The sequence below is a fragment of the Balaenoptera musculus genome, chromosome 2 (genome assembly GCF_009873245.2).
Source record: "Balaenoptera musculus isolate JJ_BM4_2016_0621 chromosome 2, mBalMus1.pri.v3, whole genome shotgun sequence".
Lineage (NCBI taxonomy): Eukaryota > Metazoa > Chordata > Mammalia > Artiodactyla > Balaenopteridae > Balaenoptera > Balaenoptera musculus.
This window is the reverse complement of record NC_045786.1, coordinates 98,737,321-98,756,517: the sequence shown is the minus strand read 5'-3', so window position 1 is coordinate 98,756,517 and position 19,197 is coordinate 98,737,321. Positions and strand designations below refer to the sequence as shown.

The following is a 19,197-nucleotide window of genomic DNA, read 5'->3' as shown; positions in this document are numbered from 1 at the left end:
ATCAAACCTGATTCTCTTGCCCTAGGTCACGGGTGTCTAAGTTATAAAGCTGACTCAGTATTCTACCTCTTTGCCTCTAGAATCAATGCTTGTCTCCACCACGTTAGCAATTGTACACATGCCTACCAAGAAGGCAGGCTTCACCCCACGGGTCCTAACATCCCCACTCAGATTGGCCTATTTTAACTGCCCATGGAACTGCCTATCAAATTATATTGGGAGGAGTTCTAGTACCAACCAGGCTATTTGTTTAGAGAGAAGACTTCAGAGATGGTGCTGTCACAGGGCTGCTGTGCCATCTGGGGACTCTGGAGAAGCTGATCAGCTTGATCACTGAAACCCCGGGCCAGGGAAACACTGTATGACTTGAACATGGAAAACTAGATTAAGTAGTATTGTGCTGGACCATCTGGTCTTAATTAAATATGCTCAGCACTTTCTGATAATATCCTCTGTCCCCCATGAAATGCATAGGGATACATATAACTGTTGGAGGCACAATAGGTTACTTTGTGAAAAGGCAGGGGAGAAAACAAGTCCCAGAAACCAAAGGAAGGCTTATATTAATCAGTCACCAGGACTGCTGAAGAAGGTATTATCCTATTTACAATAGAAACTCCGTTTTCTTTTTGGGGTGGGGGGAAACTTACGGTGTGTTGATTACCAAGCGATCCCATTGCCCCTTGATGTCATCTTCAGAAGGCTGTTCGGTGATATACAGGCCATCAAACTCCAGCTTCCTGGCAATTTCTTTTTCTCTTTTGAATACCACCAAAGGAACCTAGGAATGGGAAGACACTGGTTACTCAGAGAAGGCTTTCTAATGAAAGCATCCCCTCCCATGCGTAGCTCACAAATTGGCCTTCCAACTTCAGGGCAGCAAACTCTTTGTAGTGGGATTCTTAGGGTGCCTAGTTGTGGGTCCAAAGCCAAAGAAATCACTTCTCAGTCCTCTGGCTCAGACACCTCCCTCTCCAAAGCTGATATGATTTGGGTCATCCTTTAAACAGCTGATAGTATTACAAACTGGACTTCTTGACCCGTCTTGGTGAGAAGACCATATTTAGATGAATCACAGGGCCGAATGACTTAGGTCTCCTAAAACACTTAGGCTGGAGGTAAACCAAGACTTAAGAAAGCATAATAAACTATTCTAGAATATATTGGACAGCTGCAGAAATAACGATGAAAAGTTCCAACCCCCTTCAATGGCTAGGCTCATATTCATCTCATGTCTTTGAATTCTGATTAATGAAATATGGCTTAATGGTTACAACGAGAGGATTCGCTGGGCTCTGTGCATAGTTTTTTGCTATTGAAGTTTTCTTCCTGACATTCCTTCCGAGAAGAGCTCCTGCCAGGCACACTTATTTGTTCCCTACCATCGCTTCCCATTCTCTTATAGTTATGACTGCTTCTAGCCTACACATGGTGGCATGGTTATAAAGACCTATCACAAAAGCAGTACATACACAGAAAATGCTGGGAAAATAATCCACTTGCTCCAACCATCGCCAGACACACACACTTCAGATAAGGGACAGAATGAGCAAGGTCAGAGGATACGACTGGAATCCCAGGAAATGAGAAGGCAGAAGAGCCAGAGCTCCACTAGCCAGAAAAGCTTAACTCAGACAGAGCTAGGGCTTCTCATCCACCTGGGAAGCTACTGGGTACTTGGCAACATCCCTGAGACCTTGGTCTCCAAACTGTTTCTTCTAATAACTCCTTCTCAAATCTCATGATATCCATCCAACCCACGCTGCTCCTTTACTTCCAAGACAAAAAGGCAAAATTTAGATAATTGTTCGTAAAGAGTTACTGCTTACCCTTTTTTTCTCCCTTAATTATTTGTTTATTTTTTATTTTTAAATTTATTTCACTGAGGTATAGTTGATTTACAATGTTGTGTTAGTTTCTGGTATATAGCAAAGTGACTCAGTTATACATATATATATATACCTTCTTTTTCATATTCTTTTCCATTATGGTTTATCACAGGATATTGAATATAGTTCCTGCTTACCCTTTTTTTTAAACAAGGCAACAACACTGAGGAAATAAAAGAATCATGACAGGAAGGTGGCAAAGGCTACTAATGGACATTGCACACTGCAGAATCAGTGCCTGGTGTTGGTTCATGGATCATGTGGGAGGGGAAGCAGGGAAAGCCACCCTGACTAGTGTCTGCTGTGTGTCGAGGTGACTCTGAATTACAATAATAATATCAAGTTTTAGATCAGTACTGATCACTGCGATTTGAAGCATTCTCCGTCAATCTTTTATGAATTTGTATTCCCTTGTAAGTACAACTTCCACATTTTTATTCCCTAGATAGTGTTTCTTTTTGTTTTCTCTAGGTTACCTGTACCCTAGCTGACAAGCTGAGCTCTAGGTGGTGAACTAAGGAATAGTAGCGAACATGCTCTAGTGTTTACTATGTCTGGCTCTGAGTATTTTACACATGTTAATTCACTTAATCCTCCCTTTAGCAACTTTAGCGGTTGGTGTTATTATTATCATAGTCATTTTTTTCGCAGATGAGGAAACAGAGGAATGGCGAGGTTAAGTGGCAGAGCTGTGGGTCCAACCCCGGAGGCCAGGCTCCAGAATCCATTCTTTCATCGTTACAGTGGAGGCCTCAGAGCAGTTTAGGACACATGGTCTCCCCAGCAGAGCAGCTGGACTTGCTAAGTGCTACTGCAGTCCACTGGGGGAAGTGAGAGCCACAAGGATAGGAAAAGATTTCCTGGACTCCTCTCAGGGAAAAGGTGGCTTGGTGTAGAGCCAAGGAAACTTCCTACTTAAGAGAAGTAAGAAAAAATGTAATGAGAAAAAACAGTTGTGGTGCAGTAGAAACAGAACTGGACTTGGAACACCCAAAACAGAATGACTGAAGATTGACACAGCTAGCTATAGCAGTGTCTGAAGATGGCCCCAGAGAAGCATGTCTCCTGTTATTCATGCCCTTGTGTAGCACCCCCTTCACCCTCTGTGCAACAGTGAATCTTGGCTGGCCCTGTGACTTGCTTGAATCAACAGAATGTGGTAGAAATGGCACCTTGCCAGTCCTGGGCCTAAGCCTTAAGAAGGGCTAGCAGCTTCCATCTGTGCTCTTTTTGGACACCCAAGCCATCATATGCACGAAGTCCGGCTACCCAGCTGGACAGAGCATGTGAAGAGACCACATGGAAAGGGAGATGCCCTGAGTCTACAAGGAGGGGGAGAGAGGCCCAGCTACCCCAACTGAGCCCAGCCTTCCAGCTGTTCCCTTGCCAACGTGCATGGGCCATCTTGGACAGTGTAGCCCATCTGAGCTCCCAGCTGGTTGCTGAGGTGGCCACTTCCACAGGGAGCAGAGGAACTGCTCTAATGCGCCCAGGCAGACACAGAATCAGAGATGAAATGGTTATCATTTTAAGCCACTGAATTCTGGTGGGGTATTTGTTAATGCAGTAATAGGACAACGGAAACAGTAACTCATCTCAAACAGCTAAAACCTAATAATTTCTGAAAGGTGAAAAGCATTTTTATAAACATTTCAACATAAATTCAAAGGTGAGAAGAGCCCCTCATTACCAGCTCCATGCGTGACTTAGCCCGATGGTTTTGATTCTATGCAATGTAACAAGGGGTGGCTGAAGTGAGACTCCTGGACCAAGGCTTCTCAAACCAGAGTGTGAATACAGATCACCTGAGGGTCATGTTCACTGCAGATTCTGATTTAAAAGGCTTGGGTAGGGGGCAAGAGTCTGCAGTTTTAACCCGCTCCTGGGTGGTGCCCAGGCTGTGGCCTCACCAACCTTAGGCTATTAGTAAAGTCTTAGAGAACAAAGGGCTGGCTGGGTTCAAAAATGATGCTTCTTCCCCAAGGAGTCAGATTAGATTCAGAGTGGCTGGCAACTTACCTTCAGGCAGTAATAGCCCACCACGCAGACTAAAGAAATGATGGTGTGGATGATGGCCAGGGCTCGCAATGTTGGCGCCATGTATCCAGTGCTCTCCTGCAGGACAAAGAACACCACTGCTTCTTCCTCTTCCTCATCATTAAAGGAATTCCACAGGTTTGCAATGTCTTCTGTCTCTTCTTCTAAAGGTTCTTCGGTGACCTGGCCCAAAACACACACTCTCTTAGAAACACCGGAAAGACCTCCGCCACTGGGCTCTCCCCACGTATTTTATACCGCTGGCATTTGCTGTGCAAATAGTAGTGATTCCATATTTCTCGATCAGGCCATGAGGTTTTTAGGTACCTTGTTCCTGGGAATCTCCAGCATCTCTCATAATTGCAAACAAAAGTTTTAAGAGACAAAACCTCTCTCTTGAAAACAAGCCAAAAATTTAAAAGTTAGGAGAGTTTTACTACATGTTCTACAATCCTTCAGCTGCAGGAGATAATCTTTAAAATGCTATGGCCTGGGGCTTCCCCAGTGGCGCAGTGGTTAAGAACCCACCTGCCAAGGCAGGGGACACGGGTTTGAGCCCTAGTCCGGGAAGATCCAACACGCTGCGGAGCAACTAAGCCCATGTGCCATAACTACTGAGCCTGCGCTCTAGAGCCCGTGAGCCACAACTATTGAGCCCGCATGCCACAACTACTGAAGCCCGTGCACTTAGAGCCCGTGCTCTGCAGCAAGAGAAGCCACAGCAATGAGAAGCCCGCGCACCACAATGAAGAGTAGCCCCCGCTCGCTGCAACTAGGGAAAGCCCACACGCAGCAAGGAAGACCCAACGCAGACAAAAATAAATAAATAAAACAAATAAATTAAAAAAAAATATGCTACAGCCTGGGAGGAGGCTAGGACAAACTCGCATATGCACAAGTGCAGACATTTCCCTTCTTTCTTAGGTGCCATTAACACCCGTGGCTTCACTGCCATCCTTACACAGTGACTCCCAAAGCTGCGCCTTTGAGGCTGTTACCGTGCATGTCCAGCTGCCTGCTGGCTGTCTCCACATGCATGGCTGAGTCACCTCAACCTCTCCATGTGCTTAAAGCTAGGCTTCGCCACACCCCTCTATAGACTTCCATTTTTCTGCTATGGGCAACAGTAAGCCATTAGTTTATCAAGTGCAATATTGATGTGGATAAGAGCATGTTTTATAAAAATTAGATTTGTGGTTTTCAATAGGAAGGGAGAGAGGCAAGAGACAGAATAGCCAGTTAAAGACTATGTCAAAAAAAGAATCCAGGACCTACAGCATTCATTAATTCATTCTACTAACATTCATTATGCATCTACAGTGTACAAGACCCACTTACCAACATTCAAAATCTTCATTTGTCTTGATGAGTCCCTGTCTTCCACATCCAGAAACCAACTCCTATTAATTCTTCCTTCATAATAGTTCTAACATATGGGCCAACTATCATAGTTCTTTGTTACCTTATTCCCCAGGGAAAGAACTGTATTTATTATTCAGTTTGAAATACCTTACAGCTCCTAATATAGGGTCTAGCCCATTGTAGACACCCAACAAATGTCTGAAGAATTAAGTAATAACTCAAACAAGCCTGAATGATTGAAATGGTGCCCTAACTGGCTTCCCTTACCACCAGTCTCTCCATTCTCCCCATTGCTAAAGACAATGTCCTTTTTTTAGAAGCCAGTGTCTTAGAAATTTCCTTAGATATTAGAGTTTTTGCTTGAATTAAGAGCATAACCTCTATTACTTTTTAAAAAGTATATAATCTATTCACCAAATACCCCCTGAATGAAGCATCACCTTGTAAAAGAGCAGGATGAAGTTGATAGCGAAGGCTACAAACAGAGCAAGGAACCTCAGGTTGTAGAAATTCCTGGCCAGGTAGTGCTGAAAAGAAAAGGACAGGCAGAAGTAGAAGAGCTTTGGCAGGGAGAAGGACCTTTCCTCTTTCACACCGATGATCTTCTCTGATTAGAAGTTTACACAGGACTAGTACTACTCTTTGGTAACCACTCATCTAGGACTAGCCTGGCCTTCTTTTGACTTATTGGGGGGAACCAAAAATGATGATTTTTAAAAAAATTGCTTAGAATGATGCTCAAGGGAACCCTGCTCTGGTTTAAACCTCAGGGAAACAAATGCCTAAACATGCCGCCAGCACAGGACTCATGCTGTTGTGAAGGTACATGTGCGCGTGTCCATGCGCATGTGTGTGTACCCTCCACACAGCAAGTAAGCAGTCAGTTTGGAAATTATGAGTGATCTAGGCCCACCAAAGACCCCTGAAGCTCCCACCCTGGCTGCAGCCAGACTGAGGCTGAGAGTCTCTGTCTCTTTGTAAGTCACAGACCCAGCGCTTCTGCCTCTCCCCTTTTAGGGGGAACCATTCCCATACCCACTGCCATCTTCCCTGGAAAAATCGACACTTGAGGACCGGAATGGTAGCTGCTTGGGGAAGCTCTCACCCTCTCCGTGGAGGGGGCTTCCCCCAATGGTGCTGGGAGGTGTAGTCCTGGCCTTCAGCAACTGTGCCGCAGTGGGCAATTTGCCAGAGAAAGGAAATTACAAGCTGGGCTGAGGGCTGAGGGTGTGTGGAGTAACAGAGCTTTTGTGGACTCCTGTGGGAGCCGAACACAACACAGGAATGTTCTTTCTGCATCTGAATGATCGCACTACTTCTGAAGTTTTGGACCAGGATGGGCCAAGTCACCACCTAGCACACATAAAGGAGCAGCTCTCCTAGAGAGAGGGCGGGGCAGAGGAGCTGGAGCACTTGCCTTTTCCCTTTTCCTTTCCCTCCAACACAGAAGGGACAGACAGATAATCGAGAAGAGGGAAGGAAGAGGAATGAGAAAGACGAGGAAGAATGACTAACCAAATGTGAAACAAAGTCAGTGGCCACTTCTCTGAGGTCTGCCTGGGCCAGCGCCTGCACCCGAGCGGGGCCAGGGCCGGAGCACTCACCAGCAACTTGGTCTGATAGATTTCCAGCCCTTTAAAGAAACTGGCCATGAAGGCTTCAGGCTTCTCAATTTTCTGGCCACACCATCGCTTCTTCCTTTTGGTCACGTCTGCCCACCCAGCCTCGGCCTGCTCTTCTTCTTTGGCTGTGTTCTCTTTCTCCCCATCTTCCATGCTGCAGGAACGAGAAGCCCACTCATCATGGAGGGGAGAGGGAGGCCTGGCCCTGGCAGGGAAGCTAAAGAGAAATCTTGGCTGAGAGGGGTGGGGGATGTATTATTCCTTGAGGGTGGGAACCTCAGGTCTTTATTACCCATAGTGCTTGGATGTCAACTTTGTATTGAGGAGCGGTGCCTGCTTTGATGAGTCACAGTCACAGGCGTACATCAGTTACATACAAGTTCTTCTGAACTTTGCCTTACCAACCTTTTTCCCCTTCAGAAATGTTGTCCTTTATTTTCTAGGCTTTCATGGGCATTACCAATAGTACCTATTCTTCTAAGTTTGTCGTAGGAATTAAATGAGATATTGTGTAAAAGAGCTTAGCAAAAGGCCTGGTATGTAATAGTTATTCAGTAATTACTAGATATCACCATCATCAACATTATATGAAGTTGCTAAGTGTGAGTGTTTGATAATTTGCTCGGTCAGATGGTGAAACTCTGATCTACTATTTGGAGTCTAAAGTGAACAAAATTATTAGATTGTGTTTATTGTATAGCTGGGGTAAAAAGAAATGTATCCACACAGGAAAAGATGCTCACCATCACTAATCATCAGGGAAATGCAAATCAAAACCACAAAACCTCACGCCTGCCAGAATGGCTATCATCAAAAAGACAACAAATAACAAGTCCTGGCCAGGATCTGGAGAAAAGGAAACCCTTGTACACTGTTGGTGGGAATGTAAATTGGTGCAGCCACTATGGAAAACAGTATGGAGATTCCTCAAAAAACTAAAAATAGATCTACTATATGATCCAGCAATTTCACTCCTGGGTATATATCCAAAGAAAACGAAAACAGTAATTCCAAAAGATACATGCACCCCAGTGTTCACAGCAGCATTATTTACAATAGCCAAGATATGGAAGCAACTGAAGTGTCCATCAGTAGCTGCATGGATAAAGGATACACACACACAGGCACACACACACACACACACACACACACATATATACAATGGAATATTACTCAGCCATAAAAACGAAAAAAAAGAAATGTATCCAGGGCTTGCACAATATCTGTTTCTTATATTAATAGAAATCAAGCTTTCTATTTACCATAACAACAAAATAGTAGTTAACAGCAAGAACTATCAAGCACAGCAATTAGAGCAGTCCATGCTACCAAGAACTTACTCTGCCTTCTCAGACTCCACTTTTCCTTCTGCTTCATGAGCTGCTTTCGTCTCTGCTGCCTAGACAAAAATAACAATCAGTCAAACTTTCCTCAGATAAACGAGTTCATGGTGATGAGCCATATCCCTGGCCATTTTACTCTCCATGGTCACAAGTCCCAATGGCTTTCTCTCTTTATGCTTCTGCTTTTCTCAGGATCACAGAACATAGGTGTCCTGCTATATATTAAGCTGCTCTAGAGTGATAAGACAAAGATTTCAAGCTTGAAAACATAACTGCCCTGTTATTATTCAACCCAAAGAAAAAACTTTTGCTAGGACATTGTCAGAGCCCCATGGCAGTGGTCCTACTGCTTCACGGGGTCAGGGAGAGATGGAACACAGGTCCAATCCAGAACCTGCTTCCATCAGACAGTATCTTCAGTTCTCTTCCATCACCCCAATCCCTCTGATGGATGACCATTGCACTTAGAATAAAATTCAAGCTCCCTACACCAAAGCCTATAAGGCCTACATGATCATGGCCTTTCTCTCCATTTTCACCTTGCATCACTTGACTCATTTCCAGCACAAACATTCAGACCTTCATTCCGTTCCTGGGACATTCCAAATCCTTCCCTGCACCAGGACCTTGGCACATGCCGTATCATTTGCCTGGAATATGACTGCCCTGGCTTTTGATGTGCCTGCCATTCTTCAGGACTTGGTTCAGATGATACCTTTGCAGATGCTCCTTGAGTATCCTACTTATAGTAGGGCCCACATTCATTCTGTAACACACGACCTTGTTCATTTATTTTAGCATATGTCAAAAATGATAATTATTTGTTGTCTTCTTCCACTAGAAATTAAGCTCCTTTAAAACAAAAGTGTTGTCTCTTTTGTTAATCAATGTATTCTCATATCCTAGGAACACAGCCTGGCATGTAGCAGGCCTTGAATGAGTCCCTTTTATGTATCAAACTCTGTTCTAGGCCCTGGGTTACATCAGGGAGCAAAACAATAAATAAATTAATACTGTCAGAATGCTTATGATTCTGATACTTCTCTCCCTGACTCCCTAACCCAGGTGAGACATCTCTCCTATACATTTCCATAGCACCTGACAGACTTCCTTCCTAATGTTCTTCACGCTTGTACTGACCTGTCCAATGTCTATCTTTTCCACTAAATTATAGGAACGATGCATTTCTCATTCACCACTGTATTCCCAGAACCTAAAACAGTGACAAGTGCATATTAACTATTCAATAAACATTCATGTAAAAAATGAATAAAGGGGCTTCCCCGGTGGCACAGTGGTTAAGAATCCGCCTGCCAATACAGGGGACACGGGTTCGAGCCTTGGTCCGGGAAGATCCCACATGCCGCGGACCAACTAAACCTGTGTGCCACAACTACTGAGCCTGCGCTCCAGAGCCCGCGAGCCACAACTACTGAAGCCCGCGCGCCTAGAGCCCGTGCTCCGCAACAAGAGAAGCCACCACAATGAGAAGCCCACGCACCGCAACAAAGAGTAGCCCCCGCTCGCCACAACTAGAGGAAGCCCGTGCACAGCAACAAAGACCCAACTCAGCCATAAATAAATAAATAAATTTATTTATTTATTTATTTATTTTTAAAAAATGAATAAAGGTTGACTTTGGGCTCTGATCTCTTTACATTTCTCTCCATACTCTCTTTATCGCTAGAATGATGCTGTGAGTTGGATGCTGCAACACCCAGAACTTTCCATGGCCAAAGGGCTCTGAATTACTGCTATCTTAATCCAGTCGACTGACTCCAAGTCCAAACTGGATAGTGGCTGCATCACAAGGATGAAAACGTCCCAAGCATGATAAAACTCACTGGGCACTGTGCTAAATCATATGATAACATCTGGACCTTTTAGGATACTGCAGAAGTTTATCTCACCAGAAAGGTCTCCTCGTATGCTATACCTGGTTTTCTATGCTTTCAGTTACTGAATGAACCTGTGCGCCTTGAGAACTAACCTAATAAAGGTGTGGAAGCAAGTTGAGGGTCATGGACCACCCTGTTTGAACTCTACAATGTAAACTGGAAGACCATTCAGCAATTAGATATTGAGACAACCATCTAAGTCTCAGCTCCCCAGACATGGCAGAGCTGGAATTATCAGACCAGGGTAACCACAGATGAGCTGGTGTCTAACACAACATTGCCTCCTAGGAACTGGTGTCAGTACTGATGGCAAGGTAGAGTGGCAAGTCTTTTTCTGGGGATAAAGAAAGATGACAGAAACAAATCATGCTTACCTGTGCTTTCCTTTTCTCCCGTACAGTACTCTCTAACGTGGGGGGCTCATCCTTGCCAATAATCTCAGAGAGGTCACCCAAACCCACTTCAGGCCCATGCTTTAAGCCACCTTCTTTCTTTGACTGGAGTCCAAAGAGATCTGACATAATCTCCGCATCTCCCCTCTCCCCCTTTACGAAGTGCACGAGTTCCGTGGCGATACCTGGCTCGGGCACTTCTGCCCTCTCAGCCTCCATCGCATCATCGTGGATACCAAATTGGGTTGGGTCAGGCATGTCACCCAGGATCTTTGTGACTCTGATGTTCTTTGCGCCTTCTATGAGGCCCCCTCCAAACACTGTGCTCCAGAGAATCTGAAAGATTCCTCCCAATATGGCGAAGAGCAAGTGGAAGAGCCCCACGAACAACGTCCAGAAGAAAGAGAAGAACACCTTCACCAGCTCCTTCAGAGTCATCTTCTTTACCTTCCTACACTGCTTCTTGAGGTTCTTCAGGGTGGCCCTCTTCAGAAAGTTGGCCACGTTTCTCTTCACTGAGGCACAGGCCATGGCAAACGCAGAGGCACACTCAAAAGACTTGTCGTCCTCCTCTTCACCCTCAACTTCTAACATATAGGAAGAGTCTTCATTTTCTTCCTCCTCCTCTTCTGGCCTGTCGGCTGAGTCCGATTCTGAGATCTGTGACGCTAACTGCATCTCAAAGATGGTGTCTTCACAGAAGTTCACGAACAGCTCCATCTTCTCTTGCTCTCCGCCTTCGTTGACGACATCAAAGATGAACTGCCGCTTAGACTCCTTCACCTGGGGCTTCTCCCACTGAGTTCGACTGGACTCACTGATCTCAAAATAAACGCGCTCAATTTTCTTGGCCTCTCCCATGATCTCAATGCGTCCTAGGTACGGTTCAAAGTAAGTGAGGACGCTTTCCGCTGGGTCCAACAGACACTTAAGGCGAGAATCATTTGGCATATGTTCGGAGAGGTTTGTCAATAACACCGCCACGTTAAACCCTATGTCCTTGGCCGGCTCGTGGAACCGGTCTACAAAGTCAACGTAATTAAACATGTCATTCTCATCCGCTTCTGCGCACGAAAGGAGAAAGTCAATCTCTGACTGCGTGTACTGTTTTTGCCCTTCCATGGCCTTCTGGAATTCCTTTTTGGAGATGACCCCTTTCCCATCGGGGTCATATTCTTTGAAGGTGTCTGAGCTGGTTAAGTCTTTAAGTTTCAAGAACATGTCAAAGAATTTCAAGATCATTTCTACATTGGTAGAGGACTCTACCAGTGTGTCAACCATCTGCTTGCCAATAGTTCCATTTACCACATTCCCTGTGAGGCAGGTTCAAAAAGACATACAGATACATAAATAAACCCATGTCATCATGTAACTGGTCAGGCAGATATTTTTTAGAAGACTTATATGCCAAATCGGTCAGCTCTTTTCTGACCGTGATGATTTGGAAATGGGTAGGAGGGAGCAGCAAGCCATAAAGACTACACCACCAGGAGCCAAGGGGGAACGAAACACAGGGAAGGAGGAGATGGCCACGCCAGTGCCTTTTGTCTGGCCTGGGGCCTGGAGAGTGGTTTCATTATCAGATTATCAGGGACACATAGGGATAAGTGGTGCCCCTCTAATCCCCTTAGACCTAGGAGGGTGCCCAACTAGATGGCTGGCATACACACTGGCAGCCAGATGTATTGAAAAGCAATGGGGAGAGGGAGAGGATAGGGAAGAGCAAAGCTTGGAGGTTTTCCCCAGTTCATTCTGGCTTTCCTACTGAGATAAAATGAGTTGGTTTCAGGCTTTGTCCATCAGACCATGTGCCCCTCACTCATTTTTTTTGTTTCTGAAAATTTGGCTTTCTAACCAATGTCATATGGCATCAATGACCTGCCAGAAGGATAATCTGAGTGATTAGTATGGTTAGTGCTTGGACCAATTACAGTCGTGTGATTGCCTAGTTATACCAAACAGCCCAACCTTCCAGGAGGGACAGAAGCATCACCACCATGTCCTGAAGGAGATCCAAGAGTTCCTTCAGCAGCTCGATCTGACTGGAATCCTAGAACAGAAACAGGAGATACCCCTGAGCTATCTGATCCCTCAGCAAAGTACAGGGCAGTGAGCAAGGAGAGCCTGCTCTGGGAAGGTCAGGTGAAGGCTGCATCCATCTCCAGAATGAGCTCCCTTCTCATGGTGAATGCGGATGTCTTAGCATCCTCTCTTTGTAGCATCGGGAGGCTCGCTGCAGCAGGGTCCATACAAAAGACTTCCTTTACAGTTTTCCTTTTATTAACGCAACGTGGCAGATATACCGATTGTTGTCCAAAACTACTGAACAACCCAATCCACCGAAGAGCCGTTAGGTGTCTCTAGTAGCTTAGGTTGCCATTTTTCATACTGAAGAATTACCAGTGAGCTTTTGGGGAATACTACTGCAATCCAATTAAAGGATCAAGGTTCTAATCACCAATTGGGTTCTCCTTTCTTTCTTAATTTAGGTTCTCCTGATTCTAATTGGTGGTGATCTGGGTGCCAGTGGCCCATAAATTGTCATTAATATATCATCGAGGCTATTCCTCCGGATGGTTTTGATACCAGTCTGTTTGGTTTTAATTTCGGCACTGCAGACAAGGCATTGCCAGGTGAGCTCTGGGCTTGATACCTATGTCACAGAAGGAAAACAATCCTTGGAAGATCTGAGGTGGGGAATCTGAGGGTGAGGTTAAAAAATGCATTCTGGGCCACACTTCTTTTACAGACTCTCTCTCACAAAGACATAGTTCTTTGGCCCTTCAGACTTCAGAGGGGTTTTCTAGCGCCTTTGGAGTGTGTCATAGCTATCCACAAAACATCACGGAAGTGTAGACTGTCAGAGCTAGAAGAGCCCTCAAAGGTCGTCTATTTTAACTCCCAATATTTTATAGATGATGAAAGCAAAAACCAGAAAGGGGAAGTGACTTCCCAGAAGACACCAGTGAGGAGGTGGCAGGGTCAGCATCCTGTCTCTGGAGCCTCTACACCGCACTGCCCCACTGGGCTGACAAATTGGCAGCCCTCCCAAGAACTCTCTCCTCCCATAAGGCCAGAGTCAAAAGGGGAAAAATGAAAGGGGTAAATAGCACATTCCAGGAGAGAGAGGCAGATGTGAGAGCCTTGACAACTTCAGATACACATTATTTAAATTAATGCTGCCAATGTTACTCTGATCAGCCTGAAACATATCCTGAAGTTCTCCCTCATGTGTTGCCATGGAGAGAGGCCATCGACTACTACAGACACTACGTTTATTTGTTCATAATAAATGCTCTGAGCGATTCCGATTCATCTTGCCAGAGAGATGGGGAGTGAGAAGGAAAGGCAGAGATGGGGAAGAGGGGAAGCAAAGGTGACAGAGAAGGGAGATGTGAATTACAGAGACATGCAGACATTTGACAGAGCAGACAGGGGGGTAGATCATGTGCATAAATTGCAAAACAGTGACAAGGAAGCAAAAGGGATTAGCACCATAAAAAGCAAGTGTTGAGGCTATTATGAAAAGGGTAGCAACTGGGGGGACACAAGGGAGAAAGCTGCATTCATGCAAAAGCCTGTCTGGGACACCCCTGCCCACCCCCCCCCCACCACCAGCAGGAGGTATTCATTCCTATCTCCCATTTAAGCCCTCATTTTAAAAATGACACCTGATCTGCATGGCTTTTCCAATCATTTCATCAAGCAGCCACATCCACAATGGGAAGACCAGGGGGTGGGGACTGACTTAGCGTTTCACACCAATGACACATCAGGAATGGGGAACGGGCCACAGTACCTGAGAGAGTTTCATCTGCATGTTAGCAAATACATGGAGGAAGCCGACCACTGCATCCCATAGCCTACTGTGCGCGAGGCTCTGCTGGTTCCCAATGCAGGGGCCCTACGGAGAGGAGGACATTCTTATTTCACTGGAGCATCACAAGCTGCTCTGAAACTTGCCCTAGTAAGGGCATTTGACATCAGCTCATATATGTAGGGAGCTCTTTCCAAAAGTCACATATTTTGCAGCTCAATATTTTCCCAGGATATTACTTTTCTCCCCACTCCATCGTGTCCCCCCCAATCCTAAGATCCTATTTCTAGGAAAAATCACTAGGAATGTCACAGTGTGGTGATTTTCAGAGATTTTCTTTTAGCTTCCGTTCTTATGCTAAAGAACATTATTTAAGAGGTAAATGCTCTGGTTGAAACAGGACTGAAGGGTACTCCTGCCGACTCTGGCCCACACCTTGGCCTAAGAGGGGTTCTGAGGAACTCCAGGGTTCCAAGGAGCACAATTTGAAAACCAGGCCCTTGTGCACACATTGTTTGCAGGCAAAGCTGCACATTAAATGTGATGACCACATGGCTATCTACTCAAGTGAAAAAATCTGAATTATATTCCTAATGTTCAACTACTTTTAGGATTTTCTTATCATTAACCTAAACGTTGGGTACATCATCTCTATCTTTTCTGAAAGCCAGACCTAGACGGATGACTTGATGACCAGTCTGAATTTTCCATGTTAATAACCTTTCCTATTTTGGAAGATCATTATTGAACCACTGTTTCTTTTCTCTTCTTTTTAAAAATAAGTTATTTGGAATTCTTCTGAATGGAGAGTTGTCTTTCTTATTTATTTAATCATTTATTTACATCACTATGGACTCCACACATTCATTATATGCTTTGGGTTATAATTCAATACTACTTTATTTACTTTCTTTTGTAGCTCTAATTTTTCCAGTTTTGGCCATTGGGAGCTCTTTCAGTTGGCTCCTGTATCCATTTGACATACCCCCATCATTTGTTTTTAGCATTTTCTTGCACTATAGGATTCTCCAAGCTCATCCTGTATGTTTCCAGCCCTAGTTCTAGAATCAGCCATTTCTCTAAGGAGCCCTATTTCCTTTCAATGGAGAATGGTATTAGAAACCAAGATCTGGGCTCTAGTTGTGCTTGTTGCTACTGAGGTATCATTTTTTTAGGTCCTCCTGGCTGACAGAGCAGCAGAAATATGTGTGTTGTCCTAATCCATGTGTATACACATATCCATAAATATTTCCATATGTAACCATTTGTATCTATGTTAAGCTGAACATGAGTTTAGCATACAAATGTCTCTGACTCTCATTCATTCCCACAGGGATCTTCTGTCTCCTCTGCTTGCTCATCTGTAACCTCCCACTCCAACAGTGAGAAACCTGGTTCACTTCCATTATATATGTATAATGGTTTCAGAATTATTAACACATATCCACATGGGAAAAACTTCATCAACTAAAGTGATTATGTATAGTTCCTTTTGCCTTTGGTCTTTCAGACTGTACTCATTTCCAAAGTTTCTTAGGCCAGCACCTTATTCCCTACCTCTTCAGTGAGGCTGTCTTGTATATATACATTTTATACATTTAGAGTCTTCTGTCACATTCTGCCTATGTTCCTTATCCTTAACTCCTCCTTATAGCTTTTTCCTATATTTTTCTACACTTTAATCACTCTCCAAATCACGCTTCAATAAACTTTCAAAAGGAACACTGATACTAGTATTCTAGTATCAAGTTCTAGAAAAGGCTTGGCAGAATTCCCAGGGAAGAGGTGAGCAGGAGAAATTTTGCCTGCATCCCTAAATCAAGTAAGCTTGTTTAAAAATCACTGTTCATGTACATTTGGTGTCTGACCCCTAGAAGTCTCTAGATTCTTTTTTTTTTTTTTTTAATTTATTTATTTATTTTTGGCTGTGTTGGGTCTTCGTTTCTATGCGAGGGCTTTCTCTAGTTGCGGCGAGCGGGGGCCACTCTTCATCGCTGTGCGCGGGCCTCTCATTGCTGCAGCCTCTCTTGTTGTGGAGCACAGGCTCCAGACGCGCAGGCTCAGTAGTTGTGGCTCACGGGCCCAGTTGCTCCGCGGCATGTGGGATCTTCCCAGACCAGGGATCGAACCCGCGTCCCCTGCATTGGCAGGCAGATTCTCAACCACTGCGCCACCAGGGAAGCCCCTAGATTCTTTTTTGAAACAAAACTGATTGTTGAAAGAAACTCACGTTCACCCAAAATATGCTTTTCTTTTACATTTGGGTTAAGCGCTCCATAGGAAGTTCTGGAGATTAGGATGGGCTCTGCAGAGAGCAAATCAGATGCTTGTCAGATCAGTTCAATGATCTTCATACGTATTTCACATGCTGTGAAACTTCAGATCAGTCACCTGTTCCTAGGTTTATCTCCCTATGTTCTTACAATCCTTGAATAAAGCATGGATCAATATCTTCCTTAAAATCCTTCTTTTCAAGTCTTAGTCTTGTGTTTATTTTAGTAAGCAAATATGATCTGAGTGTGCCAGTTGGCTCAACATATAGATCTTCAAAAATCTTATATTACACCACAGAGCACCATGGTATGGCTACTGATTTCACAGCAAATTCTGCTTGAGGACGTCCTCTACTCCTTTTCACAGTAGCTAGACCACTGTAGGCAATGAATAGAGAATGTTGCGAACAGAGAAAGACTGCTGTGAGATGTTCAACCTGAAATTCACCTGTGGATTTGACTGCCATTGCACTTAGCTTATGTGCTTCTGAAGTTACCTTTTCCATAGAGTGAATTTCTGACAAATTAGTAGGCTCTCATGAATTCTGTTTTTAATCTCAAGGCTCAAGATAATACCACTTGTCCCTTTATTCCTTCATTCTATCAATCATTTCTCCACTCCACTCTCCATGCTTACTGAACACCTCTGATGTGCCACACATGCTAGAAATTAAGAATTTTAAAACAAATAAGAAATTTTCTGTTGACAAAAAGATTTCAGTCTAGGAGGGAAAGCAAAATGTTAACTAGATAAATGCAAATAAAGTGTGACACTGCTATTTACAGGTCACAGTGGGGTCCATAAACTACAGCTTCTTGTAGAGTGTAGGTACTACTGGTTTCTATTTATAGGTATGGAATATTGTCAGTGCTATAGCTGGATGCACAGTCCACATATGCAGCCAAGTATTCTGTAGAGAATTAGAATATGGGAATGTTAAAAATGTTCTCTTTGTTTTCAGGCATGCACTCTATAGCACATACCTGGATGTATTCTGTAAGAGAATTGAAAATCTGCTTGGTGACCGCCAGGGCTTTGGAAAAATTGTGCTTTCCAGATTCATCAATGACGTCCTTCCCTGAATAATACCAGTAGAAGTCACTGATTGATTCCTAAGAACAAAAAAGGAGAGTTTAGTATTTCTCACATCTCAGTCCGTGAAGCTAAACCCAATGTTCAGGAAGAGTACAAGAGCGTCCTACATTTCTGTGACCACTTTGTTATGACAGGAGCCTGGGACTCTGTGAAGAAGCACAGAGGTATCTGATCCCGAGCACCTTTGAAGTACAGATATTCCCCCCCCGCAGGAAGGGACAGATAGAAGAGAGGGCAGCGTTCAGCTGGACCTGGGTGACCATGTTATAGGACAATTTATTCACAATGAAAAATGGACGTTAAAGATAATATTGATCATCCAAATAATCACGATAGCAGCAGCAACATAATAGCTGACACCGTAAGTGCCGGGCGTTGTTCTGAGCACGTTACATGTATTAAAGCTCTCCGTCTTTACCACCACCCAATGAGACAGGACTACCCATTTTCAATGAGACAGGACTACTCGTTTTATAGATGAGGAAATTGGAACACAAGGAGGTTAAACAGACTGCTCCAGGTCACGAACTGCTGAGTGGCAGAACCAGGCGGAGGAATCAGCAAAGAGGAAAGAGCATCCTTTTTTATGTTTGTGCAGATTTTCTTGACATTATTTGGATTTTCCTTCAAACAATTCAACCAGATGACGTCTCAACACTAAGAACTTGTGAACCCATCTTATTCCTGCTTTCTGTACCTCTTTTTCCTAGTGAAAGTCTGTTCCCATGCACAGGTTGCCTGGAGCGCTGTGGCTAAGCTTACACGGGCAAAACTAAAGTGAATCAGCAGTTTATAACAGAAGATTTGGTAGTTAACCACTCCCCCGACTTCAGTCTTCAAACTCACATTTAGGTATTTGACTCCCCATAAGTGTGTGGACATAAGATTACAAGACCTTCCTTGCTGGGGCTGGACTGTATCCTGGGCCGTCCCTGAGGCTGTGTGACTGTCTTTAGCTTCCAGAAGTGCATGTGAGGTGTGCTACCATCCAACGCCCACCCACCTGCAGACGCAGGAGGTAGTCCACGGTACTGATGATGACATTCACGGTGGTGGTGTTGCCCATCTGAGTCCGCAGGAAGTTCTGGAAATCTGAGAACACCAGGGTTGGGTCAGAGTCCGTCCCTGCGGAGCTCAGCTTCTCGGCTGAGCTCAGAAGAGACTCACCATGTGAAAAGCCTTACAAGGGCACACTGCTTAGGTCCTGAAGGACAGAGCACTGCCCTGAGCCCTCCCATCCCAGCGGCACCAGAAACTGGACTTAACGAGCCCCGAGGGACTTGACAGCAAGGGGTGGGTGTTTAGCTTCAACATCTGAAGATTCTGGAAGCAGCTTAGCCTGGGTGGCACTAAATAACATCAGCCATGAAGTTAAAGGCCATGTTACATAGGGTTTCTTATTAAGGAATGGATTAACTGTTGTCCTTAAATTAGCAACTGGCTGTATGAAATGTGGCAACCTGAAATG

General features: G+C 44.5%; 1 protein-coding gene across 1 annotated transcript in view; it reads right to left on the bottom strand.

The window, feature by feature from the left end:
• Positions 1-19,197, bottom strand: part of RYR3 (ryanodine receptor 3) — a 552,083-nt gene that overhangs the window by 17,121 nt on the left and 515,765 nt on the right. The window contains exons 84-93 of the mRNA XM_036843923.1: positions 18,733-18,821; positions 17,618-17,746; positions 14,343-14,447; positions 12,512-12,593; positions 10,526-11,856; positions 8,251-8,309; positions 6,893-7,064; positions 5,729-5,815; positions 3,909-4,109; positions 651-781 (exon numbers count right to left, since the gene is read on the bottom strand). Coding sequence (XP_036699818.1) covers positions 651-781; positions 3,909-4,109; positions 5,729-5,815; positions 6,893-7,064; positions 8,251-8,309; positions 10,526-11,856; positions 12,512-12,593; positions 14,343-14,447; positions 17,618-17,746; positions 18,733-18,821 — 2,386 coding nt within the window. The remainder of the gene's footprint in view (positions 1-650; positions 782-3,908; positions 4,110-5,728; positions 5,816-6,892; positions 7,065-8,250; positions 8,310-10,525; positions 11,857-12,511; positions 12,594-14,342; positions 14,448-17,617; positions 17,747-18,732; positions 18,822-19,197) is intronic.